Source organism: Podarcis raffonei, chromosome 5 (assembly GCF_027172205.1).
Source record: "Podarcis raffonei isolate rPodRaf1 chromosome 5, rPodRaf1.pri, whole genome shotgun sequence".
NCBI classification, from domain to species: domain Eukaryota; kingdom Metazoa; phylum Chordata; class Lepidosauria; order Squamata; family Lacertidae; genus Podarcis; species Podarcis raffonei.
This window is the reverse complement of record NC_070606.1, coordinates 79,440,258-79,458,110: the sequence shown is the minus strand read 5'-3', so window position 1 is coordinate 79,458,110 and position 17,853 is coordinate 79,440,258. Positions and strand designations below refer to the sequence as shown.

General features: G+C 44.7%; 1 protein-coding gene across 2 annotated transcripts in view; it reads right to left on the bottom strand.

Moving 5' to 3' along the window:
- ARHGEF26 (Rho guanine nucleotide exchange factor 26) overlaps positions 1 to 9,650 on the bottom strand; it is a 66,846-nt gene extending 57,196 nt beyond the window's left edge. The window contains exons 1-4 of one of the 2 annotated variants that reach the window (XM_053390321.1): positions 9,461 to 9,650; positions 8,409 to 8,555; positions 6,270 to 7,383; positions 2,572 to 2,611 (exon numbers count right to left, since the gene is read on the bottom strand). In XM_053390321.1, coding sequence (XP_053246296.1) covers positions 2,572 to 2,611; positions 6,270 to 7,334 — 1,105 coding nt within the window. In that variant the 5' untranslated portion in view covers positions 7,335 to 7,383; positions 8,409 to 8,555; positions 9,461 to 9,650. The remainder of the gene's footprint in view (positions 1 to 2,571; positions 2,612 to 6,269; positions 7,384 to 8,408; positions 8,556 to 9,460) is intronic. The other variant, XM_053390319.1, reaches the window with a different exon arrangement.
- Between the last annotated feature and the right edge of the window lie 8,203 nt (positions 9,651 to 17,853).

Genomic DNA, 17,853 nt, shown 5'->3' with positions numbered 1-17,853 from the left:
TTGGAAGCCCACATTCAGGCCCAAGGCCTGAGGTGCCCCTATATTAAGGCGACAAAACAGCTGAAGAATAAAATACAAGAGGGAATGATGACGCCTTCTGTTCTGAGGCATAATATGGACCCACAACGATGAGAAGTTCAGAAGAGGCCATATAAAAAGTTGGAAGTTTTAAAGTTGGAAGACAAGACATGGCCAGAGAATGGAATGGTACAGATTATAAAGAGAACCAAGTTCTTATTCTTGCTGTTGCTTTTAATTTTACAATGGATATCCTGAGTAAGAACAAATAAGTTTACTTTAAGGCTGCAACTTAAATCCCTAAGCCACTCACTACACTGGTCCCTCACCCCACAAACAGATCCACCAGCCCCCAAAACAGGGTGCTTCAGTGGCAGGGAAGCTCTGAGCCAGTTCAAGTGCCATCATTTGATGGCACTGTGACCTGATGCTACATCAGTTCCAGGCTGGCATAGCTGAAGTAGTGTTTTGCCTGCATCCCACCCTCCGCCCTGGCTGGAGTGATAGATGAGGCTGCAGGTGTGAAGGCAATCCTATGCACATTTACTTGGGAGTAAGCCTCTGTGGACTCTGTAGGAGCTACCTCTGAGTATTTTTACATAAGATGAGGATATGTGTGTTTTCATCCATCACTGCTCTCCCTTTATTTGTTTTCTTTCTTGGGTGGAGGCAGCAACTGAACTTGACCCTCTCAGTGGCCACAAACTCACTTCTTTCAGTTTGCTAGGTCACGTTTCCAGCTGTTGTGCCCTTTACAGTTTAGCTTGAAAGCCACCCTAGAGATTATAAAGTGTGGGAAAATACGTATCATACATAAACATATAACGATAGAAACAGCAAATGGCTTAAAGCAGGCATGTCCAAAGTCCGTTTTGGGGCCCTAATCCGGCCCACCATCAGTTTAATCCGGCCCCTGTGGCAGTTTATTTCCTGGGGTAAAAATCCTTAAAAAAACCCTCAACAACTTCAATCCTAAAAGAAGCTCAAAACAACTCCAAACTTACAAAAAGCAACTTTGGTCGGCCCCCACAGCCCTTCACTTCACCAAATCTGGCCCTCTTTGAAAAAAGTTTGAACACCACTGGCTTAAAGGCTCTGCCAAACAACTGAACCATTATCCAGTAGTCCAAAAGGCATTACCAGTTGAATAACATCATAGAATGGAACATGGCGTTGTTTCAAAGTAATGAGAACTGAAGCACTGCAAGAAGGAACTAGATCAAAATTGATACCGAAAGTTGAATGAGGAAAAACAGGTTGGTTGAAGTTGTGACAGAGCCAGAGTGAAATATAGCACAGGTAAAAGTTCTGAAAAGTAAACCATCACTACGATTGAAATTTTTGAATAGGTCCAGCCCACAAACAAAAGCAAAGGGTAGTATTCAACTGAGTTTTTCTCGGGGAGAAATCCATTGAAATTAACGGCCATGACTAAGTTAGGTCCATTAATTTCCATGGGTCTGCTCTGAGAAAAACCTAGCTGAATACCACCTGAAGAGACCAATGAAATGGTATGGAAGAGCAAAGGCAATGGTGATGGCAAACAGATTTTCATGATAGACTTTAGGGCAAATGCAATAAAGGGGAGGAGTTAATGCAGAGGTATTTTACTATAGCCAAGACAGTATTTATAAAGAAGCAACTGTGATATTTATTTGTTCAATTATGAGTCACCTACATCCAGGGTTCAAAATTAGCAGGGCACAAGGCGCATTTAGCACCTAAAGATTCTCCATTTGCAGGCACCTCAAAAAGTCTGGGCACCATTCTTTTGTGCCTGGCTGACACTCAAGGATTAATGAAATGTATGTGCTTTGAAGCCTCAAAGTATAGGTTAAGGATAGACAATATGTTAAGGAGTTTAACAATAAAGAGTAGAGTGTTTTGAAAACTGAAATTTGGTGCCAATATTTTTATTGTAAACAGCAAATTAAACATGTATTAACAATTTCTGTTACAAATGTGAAATTAACCATTTGCCACTTATGTGAATTGCATATTAGTTCATTCTTATCAAAATAATAAAAAGTGTTGCCAATGGCGACTAGACATTCTGTTTTGGCGCCCACAACCCAGGTCCCAAGAGCCATTTAGCTCCTAGCTTTTCTATCCAGGTTTCTAAGACTGCCTGCATCATATTATCTAAGCCAACTTACAACAAAAACATCGAACAACAACATTCACAAAGCAGGAACTATCAACAATAAACTGCAACATTTGACAAGAGAGGCAAAGAAACACAAATTTGGGCACTTTTGAAATTGCCTATTTTGCAAAAGTTGATTTCACAATCACAACCTTCCGAAACATCAATACAATGTTGGAAAACTCTGCAGGTGCATACAATCCCATTTACTTTTAGGCCTACCTCAACAAGCTGAATTCATTGGAGGTCTTTTTTAAAATAAACACCTTTTAAAAAAAAACAAACCCATATTAAAGACAATTTAGTTGTACGTGATTTTGCTTAAAACACAAAACTCATTTGGCTCAGTTTCTTCATACATGCTTTTTTGAGGTTTCACACCAAATTGTCCAAAAAAGTGTTCTTACCGTCTCCATCAAAGGTCCCTTGTCCTTTTGGCATTTTCTTCTAAGATTATTTTAAAAGAGAGGAGAGAAAGGAAAAGCAAACCAGTGAAAACAAGAAGGTTCAGCAAGTAGTAAAAAAACCCCCTAAAACTGAGTTCATTACGTTTTGCATAAAAGTAAGTTCAAATAAGATACATCAGATTATTTACTTTAAGAAATGCCACTTCCCTTCCTGTTACAGGATGGATCATCAAGTCATGTCAGCAGTCAGCCATCTCAACAAGTCTATAATGTTTGTGGCCCTCAATTAGACCCTTTCAGGGGGAAATGTGCACACGCTCTTGCTATCTTCACTAAAATTAATAGAAATCTGAAAATGGGGGAGGTTCGCGTATATACCAGATTACATCACATGATGCATTTTACTAATGAATTTTCTATCTCTAAATGGAATAAACTCCATTTTAAAAAACAACAACATAGAAATATTTCCATTTAGTAAACATGCAAGTGACTTCATTTGTTTGGAACAGTCTTTAAAGTCATAGCATTTGTCTAAGGCAGGCAAGGTTGTCTCCCATTTGCTGTAGAACAGTTTCCTCTAGTGTAGCGTTTGCATCAATCTGCTGCCCTGCATATGCCACTGGACTGCAATTCCCATCAACCCCAGCCAGAATGGTCAAGGATGATGGGAGCTGCCTTCCAAAGTGTTTGGGGGCACCAGGCTAAGAAAGGCTGCTCTTGAGCAATGGTTTATAGATGTTTTGCTGATGGCCACTTCACAAGATAATCCACTTAAATAGGTGTGTAAAGGTAAAGGTACCCCTGCCCGTACGGGCCAGTCGTGTCCGACTCTGAGGTTGCGCGCCCATCTCGCTTAAGAGGCCGGGGGCCAGCGCTGTCCGAAGACACTTCCGGGTCACGTGGCCAGCGTGACAAGCTGCATCTGGCGAGCCAGCACAGCACACGGAAACGCCGTTTACCTTCCCGCTAGTAAGCGGTCCCTATTTATCTACTTGCACCCGGGGGTGCTTTCGAACTGCTAGGTTGGCAGGCGCTGGGACCGAGCAGCGGGAGCGCACCCCGCCGCGGGGATTCGAACCGCCGACCAAAATAGGTGTACACTAGTGTAAAAACAACCAACTATGTATATCACCACGAATGCAAAATAATTAAGTGTCCACTCTGCTACACGGGCGTGTGTTTAGATGCAGGACCCCTAATTATGGTTAGCCCTTGTGTGCTTCACTATGCAATTTTAAGGCACCCTGCAGAAATTTTAATCAAATGTTTGTTATTAAATGTATCCAGGACCCATAAGGTAGGGTGCAAATTAAAAACATCAAAATTATGACACGTTCAGGCAATCAAAGTTTTCCGCATCATCTTAAACATTCCTTTAGCAGCATCTTAATGCATCATTATCTAGACACAATATAATTAAACCTGAAATCTTATGACATTTACCTGGGACATAAATCCACTGTGTGAACAGGCTGCAAGGCTATTACTCAAACATATTTAAAATGGGGATTAAATTAAGCATTCTACTTCAGCAAAGACATTAGAGTAAAATGACTACTATAAATGCTGCTTATACATAACTGCTGTTTACATATGTTTCACCTAACTTTCCTCATTAGACTTTTCAATGGTTTAGCTTAGGTGCAAAAGCAGTACTATGCAAATGCTGCCTGCACATCAAATTATTTCCTTTGTTCACATACAAAGGGATGTGGTAAGTGGGGTACAGGTGACAAACCTGTATTCAGCGGTAAGTAATGGATGAGAAGCAGCTATTGGTTCCTGTTTCTGTATTCTTGTCTACAGGATGGATTTAAAGGGTAAGATCATCTGGGCACATCTATGCCCTGCAATGTCCCCCAATCAACAGTTCCAAGTAGTCCTTGCCAATGAGATCAGTGTTGCCTGTTCAGTCTGCACAGGCTAATGCACTGGAGAAAGAAGAGTACCTGCACCTCTCTTTTTTTGCCAGCTTCTCTTGCCCCTGAAAGCGGCTTTTGGGTATGTCATTGTACTTGACCCATCTGATTCACATACAAGTGTGACTGAAGTGCAGTTACATAGATCATACTTCCATAGAGGAGTTCAACCAAGCAAGACCCAGTGCAGTACAATAGTCAGAGCGACAGCAAGCCTCCACCCACCTTGCTTCAGCACTGAGCAAAAATGCCCCCCTCTCTCCCCTGCTCCAATGCCTGCTGCATTTCAGACACGCAGCACAAGGCCAGGAGCAGAAGGGGTTGAATAACTAAAGCCAGCCAAGATTAGTCAACCCCTGTGTATGAAAAATAATTCACAATGGGTTTCTTAGCCAGGAGCTTCCCACCAATTTCACAAATGAAGCAGCACATCTTAATGTCCCCCTTTAAGAAATAATTTCAAAGGGTCATATTACAGCCTTGGCCCTCCAGATGCTTTGAGACTACAATTCCCATCATCCCTGACCACTGGTCCTGCTAGCTAGGGATCATGGGAGTTGTAGGCCAAAAACATCTGGAGGGCAGAGGTTGAGGAAGCCTGATTACGTCAAAGAACTTCCTTGACTTGACAGAATAGGTACTGATGCTGCAATTACACAACAGCTCAAAAGAGGATAAAAATGTTACAAAAAATCTCCCCCACTCTAAGAAGATGGCATTCATGTTTAAGTTCTGTTTGCTTTCTGTTCCTATCATTGCTGCAAAGTTGAGAACCACAGCATTCAAGTGCTGGATGGAGAAGACTATGCAGGAAGAAAAGGAAGTGCTCATTTGTTTCCCAGCTGGTGCTGATAAACTGAAGGCAGCTGGACACACGCAGCAGCAAAACACACGAGTCACAATTCAGAGCGGACCCTGGAGAACGCACTACCCCTCCTTGCCACAAAGTCTCCAACTTTCCTTTAGAATTCAACAAACCCTTCTATGGAGTGGTTTAATCTCCCATTCTGCTTCCAGCATGGATCAGAGTCATTCGTTCATGTGTGGGAAGGAGAGGGCAATTATTCTGTCCAGAGAGAGTTGCACCTGTCAATATTCTCCATCATACGAATGAGCCAATATAGCTCACAGAGGGATACAAACCTGACAACCTGACAACTTGACAACTTAACACTAAGCTGCCTTATACAGTGAAATCACTGGGCCACTTTGCTTAGTATTTTTGGTAAGGACCAGAAGCTGCTTTCAGACAAAGAGGAGTTTATCCCAGCCCTACCTAGAAATACCATTGACAGAACACAGGGCCTTCACACATGCTCTACACCTGAAGTATGTCCGTTTCCTGTGGAAACGTCAGATTGCATCCAATATTACTTTACTCAGAGTAGGTCCATTGAAATCAATGACCAACCTAGGTCCATTGATTTCCAAACAGAACTTAGTTGGATGCAACCCATAATTTCTGTCTGCAGACTTGCATCTTCCCTTCATGCTTGATGGTGTATTCAACATGCTTGATGGTGTATTCAACACCATTCAACACACTAAACATAAATTCAGACTATAGGATGGATTACCACTGAATTTACCATGAGCAAATCGCTATCTCTCACCTATATCACAGGGTTGGTATGAAGTTAACACACTACTTTAAACTGCTTGAAGGGTAGCAGGGATGTAAATTTTGCGTACAAATAAAACACATTTCCCCCCCATTTTTAAAACCTACATATCATTGCAACTCATTAACAAAGCAAGTTTCATCAATTTCCTTACCTTTATTCTTCCTAAGCTAGAGAATTTCTCCTTATCTTCCACAACCGCCTTCAGAACTGGCTGGGACATTCTGTTTTTTGTCTTAAAGCTGGCACTGCTGTCAAAGTCAATGCCACTCACAACAGCCCGCCGATAGGAAGTAGACCTCAAACTACGTTTCAGCATCCCTGGGCTGTCCACATCCGCTTCTGCTTCTTCACCTCCACCAGCTACCAAAGGCAACCCAAGGGTCTCCACCATGCTACGGACCTTGAGAACCCTCCTGCTTGGTTCCACATTCTGGCTATTAGCTTTGTTGGTTACTTTTATTTCAGTAGCCAAACTCTTAGGGATGATCTGCTGCTTCCCCACTTTCAACGCAGCAGGACTGTGCGTACTCAGAACCACGGGCGGCGTTTCTGCAAGCTCATTCTGATTTGACGGCAGTCTTTGGAGAGGCAGATGCTGCTGTTCCAAGGGAGCAGACAGGCAAACAGATGCCTTCTCTGAGCTTTTAGGAAGCTGGCTGGGTTGCAATGCTGAGGCGGTGGATGTGTTGTTATTTGGCGAATGCACGATTTCCGTAGGCGACAATCCAAGGCTTGATGAGAAAACAATTTGTTCCTTCTCTGGACAAAGTGCTGCTCGATTGGAAATCCTCCCTGGGTGAGCTAGCTTGCTGCTTCCTGAATTTATAGGACCACTGGCTGTAAAATTTATAGAATTATTTGAAACCATTTTCAGGACTTGGGGTGACTGGTCAGAAAGCCTAGGGGAGAGCGCCTTATGCTCCGGAAACCGAACCTTTCCATTTGGCACAGAACCAAGGCCGCAGCTGAAAAGCAAAGGGCTCCTTTGAATGGATCTGCTGTCCAGAGAAGTAATTATAGTTTCATCAGGCTGAGTTAAAGTAAACGTATCCTTGTCTTCCAGGGGAAAATCTGTGAAGAGAACCCCAGTGGAGCTCTGATAAGACTGAGGCCTGGGTTTGTTCTTTGTGTGCAAATGGGTCTGGTGGGCTGACCTCCTCCTCCACAATGGTGCAATATTGTTGTTGGAAAAGTCCACTTCATTTGGGCCATCCATAACCAAGGGCGACGGTCAACCCAACACTGGGAGAGGAATGCAGATGGCCCTTTTTAACAAGAAAACAGAAGCTACTAAAACTTCAATCCTTCAATAGCCTGATACGCACATAACACAAAACTATTACAATTAGGTATGAACCCTATCTAACATCTTATATGTGATTTGTTTACTACCAACAAACCACAATCGGAAGCAATGGTTTGCTGTTGGCTTAGAAATATTGGTTTGTTTTAACTACGGCATAGCATTATGTCCCAGCACCCTTCCTTAACCATGGTTTGTTTGAGCAACCCAGGCACCATTTGGCTGGCAATGTGGTAAAAGTTAAAGAGGTGGAAGCATTTAAAGCAAGTGCAAGGTCCAGCTTAATTTTAAAAACCTGCAGAGTAGGGAGTTTCTTATCCTACATGTACATTAGCTGTTGAACAACAAAGCAGAGGAATTATTCAATTACAGAACTAGAATGCTTGCCAAGAATCATTTAGTATAGGTGGTTGCTGCCACGGTGGTTCTAGAAAGAGAAATAAAACAGGTAAAGTTATTGTTTTTGTTGGACCAACTTCTGTTGATGTGCCATGTCACACACAAGTTTTCATCAATCATACAGATAAAGAATTCTCCATCTTTCCTACAAGCAAAGCCCTCCAAAGAATATTTCCTGCAATTACAGCACTCTGAATGGTATTTTATGAAGTTCTGAAGGCAGAATGAGATTACAGCAGGCATGCAATCCGTTTCACTTTTTTCAACATGCACCTATGGCCCATAGGTGCATCTTGGGGTAAGGTGCAAGGAGGGAGTCTGCACAAGGAAAAAACAAACAAACCAGGGCCTGGGCACATGGTGAAACAAGCAAAAATATTCCATCACTCAGCACTCCTAACCATCAAACCATTTAACACATGTGAAAATAGCCCAGCAGATGGAGGCAAATCCAGGTCATGAATTGATGACTGGGGGGAAAGGAGGGTGGAGCTACTTAAAAACTAGGGCTGGGGTCCAAAGACACATTTAAAATGCTTTTTTAAAAAAATAAAAGAGCAGCAGACCACCATGAACATCAGAAACTACCTCCAAAACTCCTCCCGGTCTTTAAAAGGATTTCCAGACACTGCAAATGAGGCTCCTATAGCCAAGCAGCAGAAGTTAAAATGAGAACGGAGTGGCACAGTTCCTTAGTTCCTGCCTCAAGTTCAGGTCAAAAGCCTGATCTCCAACCTGATAAGAAAACAAGGAAGTGCAGTGACACTTATCACACTGAATACAGGAGGAACTTCTGCAAGCCAACTCCTACTGATGCATTTGACGAAGCAAGTGCTCGCCTTCGAAAACTCACACCAAAACTGATGTGCTGGGTATTTTTTTTAAGGTTGCAGCAGCTAAGAAGCACAGTCCCCATGCAGCCCGTTTACTAAGAAGCAAGTGCCCACACTGAGCCCGGGCAGAAATCCTGAGTGCCTGTTTGCTTGGAAATAAGCCTCGCAGAACATAATGGGCTTTCCTTCCTCCGAGTGCATATATGGAAGAGGAAAGAAAGCCTATTAAATGCCGCTCCATGCACGGAGTTGTCCTCAAAAGCGAACCCTCAACAAACTACCCGCCACCGGAGGCGAGGAGGGAGTTATGAGCCACTTAACTCCCCTGAACTGGATTGTCACCGGCTATTGGCATGTGGGCTTCCTCGCGCGCTGTGATTTTTTTGAAGACTTCCGAGATGAAAAGAGATCACACCTTTCTCTAAAAAAGAAAAGAAAGGCCGCCGCGCTCTTTCACCTCGCGGGCTCTGCTGGAATTCCCACGCCTTTCTCCTCAGCTTCCATGCAGAGCCCCTGGCCCCGTTCCCACCGCCCCCTTCTCTTAGCATTCTCGCGGGCTTTGTATGTTCTTTCCCGCCCGGCTCCTGCGACCTCCCCACCGAGGTGGCGACGGCGGCGCGGAGTTGCGAAGAGCGGCCAACTCAACTAAGAGCCGCTGCTGTCGGCAAAACTTTTCGCTTATTTTTCACAGGTACGAGAGGAGAGCGCGGGACGCCCTGCCTGCGCCACGGAGGTCCCAACCGAGCGCACGGTCCCCGCGGCGCTTTCCCGCCACGCGCCCCACCCAAACGAAGCGCAGCCGCTCACCTCATTTCGGCGTGCGCGCGAGGCGAGGGCGCTCTCGGTCGGCGCGCCCGTCCGTCCCACCTGCAAAAACAGAAGCTCCCTCCGCGCCGTGTCTCCTTCTCCCAGGACTGAGGCGGCGAGGGAGTCCCGACGCGGAGCCAGAGCGCACCGCCCGGCGGGAACTTGACCTGCCTGCCTGCCCGCCCGCCCCAGCCCCCTTCCCTCCTCCAAGCGCCCAGCGCCGCCGCGGTACCTTCGGCCCCCCTCCGCTGCCCTTAGCGCCGCCTCCCTGCTGCCCTTAGCGCCGCCCTCGCCGTCCGGCCGAGCGGCGAAAGGCGAGGCTGCCTCCCCGCGGGCGCGCGGCCAGATGGCGCCGCGGCCGTTGCCAAGGTCCCGGCAGCAGCCGCTTGGATTTGCATGCGAAGGGCTGAGCCTTGGCGTCGGAGCAGAGGCGCGGGCAGGGCCGCCGAGGGCGTGTGAACAGCCCCCTGCCCCGCTGGAGCGTCCGGCTAGAGCGCGCGGAAATGTGAGGATGGGGGCTTTCGGGTCCACAAGTGGTTTGAGCCTTTCCCAAAGAGCCTCACGATTTAGAATTAAGTCATGAGTAAGGGACGCGGGTGGCGCTGTGGGTTAAACCACAGAGCCTAGGACTTGCCGATCAGAAGGTCGGCGGTTCAAATCCCCGCGACGGGGTGAGCTCCTGTTGCTCGGTCCCTGCTCCTGCCAACCTAGCAGTTCGAAAGCACAAAAGTGCAAGTAGATAAATTGGTACCGCTCCGGCGGGAAGGCAAATGGGTTTCCGTGCACTGCTCTGGTTCACCAGAAGCAGCTTAGTTATGCTGGCCACATGACCCAGAAGCTGTACGCCGGCTCCCTCGGCCAATAAAGCGAGATGAGCGCCGCAACCCTCGACTGGACCTAATGGTCAGGGGTCCCTTTACCTCAGGTTAAATACTTAATTCGTTCCGGAGGTCCGTACTTAACCTGAAGCTATTCTTAACCTGAAGCACTACTTTAGCTAATGGGGCCTCCCTAGTGCTGCCACGCTGCTGGAGCCCGATTTCTGTTCTCATCCTGAAGCAAAGTTCTTAACCTGAAGCACTATTTCTGGGTTAGCGGAATCTGTAACCTGAAGCGTATGTAACCTAAGTTACCATTGTACTTAAAGAACCTGTGTCTTTCGATATTGCTGGGGGGACACTGACTGAATTGGGTTCATGCTTACGCAGATACCTGGATGGTGTGATTCCTTTAAGGCAAGGGGGGGGGTCGGTGAGTAGGTCAATCTTTGGCCTTCCGGATATTTGCTGAACTTCATCCATCCCCAACTATTGGCTGGGGGGCTGATGGGAGTTGTAGTTCAGCCACATCTGGAGTGCCTTGGTTGACTATCCACCCCTGCTTTAAGAGGAACAACTTAGCACCTGGAATTGAAAGGGGGGGAATAAGCTTTGTACACCCAACCAACCATTGGCCCCAATGTGTAGTGTTTGTAGGGAAGGGGGATTAGAAGGAACGCCCCCCCAATGGCCATTGGAATGCCTTGGCTGCTTCCAAGTGCCCTAGGACAAAAGTCCCTTTGGGGGCTTCAATTTCCAAGGGGCTACATGTCAGTGATGGATGTGGCCTGTGGGCTACCAAGCACAACACTCAAACACGTGTATAGTACATACATACAGCACATACCATACATGCATACACACAGAGAGAGAGAGATCTAACTGATGATCTCCAACTTCAGTTCTGTAACACCAAGGTTGCAGGTTCAATCCCTGTTTGGGACAGCTCCATATTCCTTTCATTGCAGGGGGTTGGATTAGATGATCCTCAGATGTGTGGCTATTGCTGTCATTTCTGCTTCCAAAAATAAGCTTAAGACACTGCAGAAAGGATAGAACTATTTGGTCATAATACCAGAGGAAATAAACAGGAGCGTTGCTGGCAATCTTTATAAATCACATAAGCATGGAAGTCTGTGGTTTGAGGGATGTCGCAATTTCACAAGGATTTGGTACACAGTGTGACTTCAAGGAGAAGAAAAACATCTTCTTAGGTAATAAACACAATGATCAAGCCTTCTGCTTCTCACATACTCCGCAAGAGACTCCCTACTCATGTCTCAGCATCTCCCTGTTGCCAGTTGCAGTCATTAGAGGACAGGAAGATTTGTCACCTCTTTCTCTTTCCCAGGACTCTTGCTAGCCAGAAATGCAGCAGGTGATGTTTCTTTCACTCGCTGAATTTCATATGACAAATTCCTAAGAGTCCTGCCTCTGTCTGTTAAAGGCACCAGATTCTTAGAGGATATTTCATCTACCTTAACAGTACGGAGGCAAGATCCTGTTCCTGAGGCAGTGCTTGTAGTTGCAACTCTGTAGAGCAGGGGTAGGGAACCTGTTTCAGACCAAAAACTGCATTTCCTCATGGGGAACCTTTAGGAAGCTACATGGCAGTGGTGGGTGGGGGCAACCGATAGCCAGTGTGCACATTAAAATGTTCAGGCACCTTCTCTCACAGTTTGTAAATAAGAAGTAATGTCAAAAACATAATTACAGGATTTAACTTAGTACAGGAAAAAGGAAATGCAGTTACTGTTCATTTAGCTTTAGAACCAATCCTTTCCCTAAGGGTGAATATGGCTGGCTTCTCACTTGGTGTCTCAACAGCTGTTGATTATTCCAGTTTTAGGGAAGTAGCAGAAAGCTAGACTACATAGATCTTTATGCTTGCCCAGGGATTTTTCAGCTGGAACTTGCCAGAACTGAGTTCTGGCACCTCTCAGGTGGGTGCCATTGCCGTTCTAAGAGAACAAGGGAGGCGTTCATGGTGAATTCCGGCACCTCTTTTTCTAGAAAAATAGCACTGGTCTTGCCTTACTTTTTTGTGGCTGCAGCAGATTGTGGGCATAGGTTACTCCTCAACACTCAGCCTTCCCATTTAAACACCAATCAGTGTCATTAACAATACACCAAGGATAGGGAAACTGTCCCCTCAAACATTGCTGGACTGCTGCTAAAGGCTTTTAGGATGTTCTAAATGCTTTTGGTGGTGCTGTGGGTTAAACCACAGAGCCTAGCACTTGCCGATCAGAAGGTCGGCGGTTTGAATCCCCGCAACGGGGTGAGCTCCCATTGCTTGGTCCCTGCTCCTGCCAACCTAGCAGTTCGAAAGCACATCAAAGGGCAAGTAGATAAATAGGTACCGCTCCGGCAGGAAGGTAAACAGCGTTTCCGTGCGCTGCTCTGGTTCGCTAGAAGCGGCTTAGGCATGCTGGCCACATGACCCGGAAGCTGTATGCCGGCTCCCTCGGCCAATAAAGCGAGATGAGCGCCGCAACCCCAGAGTCTGTCACGACTGGACCTAATGGTCAGGGGTCCCTTTACCTTTACCTTAAATGCTTTTTAATGTTTTTAGATCATTTTTAATTGTATTTTAAAATGTTTTATTTTAATTAAATTGTATTGTTTTAACATTTTGATCCTTTGGAGTGAAGGGTGGGATACAAATTTAATAAATTAATAAATACTCATTTCACCAACCCTGACAATTGGTCACGTTGGCTGGGTTTGATGAGAGTTGGACTAACAACATGTGCATCTGCTCCTTCTCTATGGCGCCCAAGAAAATTAGTCCAAAAAGGACTAATGTGGTCCTACAGTTGCAGTCCAGTTTTCCGACTCATTTTCCTGGAGTGCTGTAGAGAAGGAGCAGATTGTATAAACCAAAGGTTCAAGGAAGCCACAATGATCATTATGCTTCGGTCCAAGGTTGGAGGAGCAGAAAAAAAAGGCTGGCTAAGCATCCTTGAATCCAGGGATCATTCTTCCTACCATAAAAAAGTGAGATAAACGCAGCAATGGGCCCTATATATTCCTTTGAAGATGGCTGTTTGGATGGCTGACAGTTCTCTGATAATAGCCAGCACCAAATGAACCCCTAGATGAGTGAATTCTGGTTGCTCCCTATTCTAATTGAACACAAGAAAAGGAGAGGGTTCATCTCTGTGACCCACTCAAAACTAAGCTGGAACAACACAGAATTTTTGGTTCAATTGAGAGTGAAATATATTATTACTTTCAACCACTTCTACTGTGTCCTTGCTTCTAGCAGATCAAGATAACCTGGTGACAGCAAAAACTGCAAAAAAATTTAGCAGGGGCAATTATAATAAAATATATTATTTGATTGTTGATGTAAACCTCCAGAATGTATTTTGTATAGTTAAGTTTTTACCTCTATCTTCAGTACATTATGTTTTATTTTATTGCTATGGCTAGTGGCTGATGCAAACAAAGATTCTTCTTCCCTCTCTATCTTATTATTTTCATACATAGGGTACCTTTTAATTTTACATGTTTCCTGTTCAGAGTCAAGAGTTACATATGTCTCTGCTTGATTAAACCTGGAACCAGCTGTTCAAGGAACTGTAGAAAATTGGGTGAAAGAAAGGGAGTATAATATATGGACTAGGCATGCCACCCCTTCATGGATCACTGCCTTGTCGTGGCGAAGGGGCTTGAATAACTCAGAGAAGCTATGAACTATGCCGTGCAGGACACCCAAGATGAACAGGTCATAGTGAAGAGTTTTGACCAGACGTGATCCACCTGGAGGAGGAACTGGCAAGCCACTCCAGTATTCCTGCCAAGAAAACTCCATGGACAAAGACAACAGGCGATTTTACTTTCTTGGGCTCCATGATCACTGCAGATGGTGACAGCAGCCACGAAATTAAAAGACGCCTGCTTCTTGGGAGAAAAGCAATGACAAAGCTAGACAGCATCTTAAAAAGCCGAGACATCACCTTGCTGTCAAAGGTCCGTATAGTAAAAGCTATGGTTTTCCAAGTAGTGATGTATGGAAGTGAGAGCTGGACCATCAAGAAGGCTGATCGCCGAAGAATTGATGCTTTTGAATTATGGTGCTGGAGGAGACTCTTGAGAGTCCCATGGACTGCAAGAAGATCAAACCTATCCATTCTTAAGGAAATCAGCCCTGAGTGCTCACTGGAAGGACAGATCCTGAAGCTGAGGCTCCAAGACTGTGGCCACCTCACGAGAAGAGAAGACTCCCTGGAAAAGACCCTGATGTTGGCAAGATGGAGGGCACAAGGAGAAGGGGACGACAGAGGACGAGATGGTTGGATAGTGTTCTCGAAGCTACCAGCATGAGTTTGACCAAACTGCGGGAGGCAGTGGAAGACAGGAGTGCCTGGCGTGCTCTGGTCCATGGGGTCACGGAGAGTCAGACATGACTAAACGACTAAATAACAGCAACAACAAGGCATGCCAAGGTCTTCCCTATTACCGGGTAATTATTCAGCTGTGTGCCTTTATGTGAAACTCAAGAATGAAGATTTCTTAGAATGCCCTGGTTGGTCATGGAATAAGGCAAATCACCTTTAATTAGTACATAGTTAAAAGTTGATTTAGGTCCTGATAAAATGTTGAGGTGTTTTAAGCTGAAGTATAGTGCCAAACTCAGGACCCGGTGGAATTCACCTATAGTGGCAGTGCTCCCTCTAGCAGCTGGGATGGAGTATTGGGCACAAGAGACTGGTGAATTAGCTCTGGGACCTAGGCTGACTTTTACACAGTAAGAAACCTGGGTTTGTCACTGGGAATACACCTGGCAGGGAACTGTAATCAATCCTAGCTCTCTCATGACCATATATATTCATTTGCCAACATGTGTTTGGACGATTCACATGCTACATTGTTTGGTGCACCTAAAACTATAATGTGAAGAAGAGGCCAAAAGTTCCAGTAGGAGTAGAAAACTCTGTACCATTAAAGTTAGGCTATCTATCAGGTCCTTTTTAAACTCTGGAAGTGTTAGATTCAAAGCCTTCCAGAGTATATATTCTTCCTTGCATCTGGGAGTTAGTTCCATTCCTGAGTTTCATGCAAAGACATTATTTTGGAACATGCTGCACATGCCTTCTGTTTATTGCTGTTAATCTTGGCTTGCACCTTCGAGTTTCCTGCCACCAGAATTCATTCTGAAATATTTAGGTCATTGTTTCTGAAACTGAGCTTAAAAGGAAACTGCTAAAGCGAGTGCACACTAGCCAATCCTTCGGTATAGGTATTGCCAATTTCCTTGTGCGTGGGCAAAGGGCCCTCTGTGAGGAGGAGTTTGCTTTTTGCTGCGAATTTCAACTTCAAAACATACACGCACCAAAAGCTTTGAAACAAAGACTTGGGACCACAGCCAATCTGCCCTTCGGTATGCAATAGTAATTCAATATCAAACGTTATCTGAGAAGTGAAAAATGTGAAGCTTAAAAATGAATTGGAAGTAGTTTCTTCGGAAACTTAGAATCAAAGAGTTGTAGAACTGGAATGGGTCCCAAGGATCATCTAGTCCAACCCCCTTCAATGCAGGAATCACAACTAAAGCATCCTCGACAGATGGCAGGCCAACCTGAGCTTAAAAGACTCCAGTGAAGGAAAGTCTACCTTCACTGTTACTGTTTTGAATTTTATCGTGTTATCATCTTTCTTAGTGGGTAGCGTGAACTGCTCTTCTAAAGAATGCTTTTTTATAGGGCAGCAGATTGGGTTTATAGAACCAAGGGGGCAGGGGTCCAAAAAAAATTGGGAACCACTGCTATAGACAATCACATGTTTCCCATAAATGGGACCTTTTCATCTCTCAAGCTTCCTCCTATGTGGAAAACACCATCTACTGCCAGACAACAGTGACAAGTTTGCTCTGGGCAACTTTGACACAGACAGTTGAGGATTGGGCAGAAAGGATATTAACTTGGATGAAACAATGAACATTAAATCAGTGTTTCCCAAACTTGGGTCTCCAGCTGTTTTTGGACTACAGCTATTATAGTTCAAAAACAGCTGCAAAACCAAGATGGGGAAACACTGGTTTAAACTGTAAGCTCCTCAGTGCAGGGACCTCAGTCTCCCTACCATGCCGTTCTCAGTCAAGAGACATTTCCTTAAAAGGAAATTTCTGATTTGGTAGTGGCAATACCAAGAAGGCCTTTTGTAGGCAGTCTATTTGAATGAAAGAAGTTAATAATACAATCAGCCTGAAAGCAATTCAAAGCTAATGAACATGAGGACTGTGTTTGGAATATTCTTATAATAGGAAGTACTTAGCTGTGTCCTTGGAGTCAGTCCAAGCTTTTTAAAACCTCTTTGAAACGGGAGATTTTTGTTTTTCGTTACGTATTCGGCTATCTAAGATGATAAATCAGTACTTTAAGGCTCTCTCTCTCTCTCTCTCTCTCTCTCTCTCTCTCTCTCTCTCTCTGATCCTCTTTTACCTTCCAAAACAAATTGCAAATAAATAGCCAATTAGCTCTGTGGTTAAATCTGTAGGTACTTATTTTCATCTCTGTAACTATGTCCTTTAATTTACATGGGAGAGGGGGAGGAGCTGTTACATTGCAAACAAGAGCCAGCCTTTTGGTGAGTCCCTAGACTTACTAGGCACAATTCCACCTTAGGCAGAAACTCAAAGATAGATCAGGCTTTGTATTGTGATTGCTTTCAGCAGTATCATTTCTTATCAGCATTATTACTCGATAAGACACAGTGGGGTGGCGTCCCTTCCTTGCACAGCAGATTTCACTTTTGCAAATGCCAGCTGAGATCTGTCTCTACCCACCACTCACTTCCTGTTCATCCTCTTTTCTCGCACTTATGTTATTAATGAGATCATGCTAAGAGTCCTGCTGAATCAGGCCAAAGGCACATCCTGTTGTCTCAGTGGCCAACCTATAGGAATCCCGTAAGCAGGACCTGAATGCTACAACACTTTCCCCACTTGTGGTTTCCAGCAATTGGTACAGACCCTCCAAGTGTCCCAATTTTCCAGGGACAGTCAGATTTACAGAAGCTGTCCTAGTTTCTGATTTGATGCTAGAATGTTCCGCTTTTCCTTAGGATGTCCCTGTTTTCATCAGAGAAATGTTGGAGGGTAATAGGATGTTCTCAGGGGTTTTTCCCCTGATGGAACTTGCCAGAACTCAGTTCTGGCGCCTCTCTCGTGGGCACCATTGCCATTATAAGAGAAGAAGGGGAGTGTTCATGGTGAGTTCTGGCACCTCTTTTTCTGGAAAAATAGCACTGGATGTCCATATTTTCATCTGGGAAATGTTGGAGGGTATGCCAGGGGTATTCTGAAGGCAGAACATAACCTTCATGGCTAGCAGCCACTGATAGTCCGCAGCACTAATTGTTATATTAAAGAAAGTGAAAAATGTGTTTCTGCTGTCTTTTTTCAAAAAATATATAGCTTTCAAAGCTTGAGGCATTTCTTTCTGTCCTTGTCCATTTCTAGTCGCATATCTCCAACCATAACAAAAGCCACAGGAACTTAGAAATAAGGTTTTAGATCCAGATTGCATGCTTATTGTCACTGACATCGGAGTGAAAACGATTAAACTC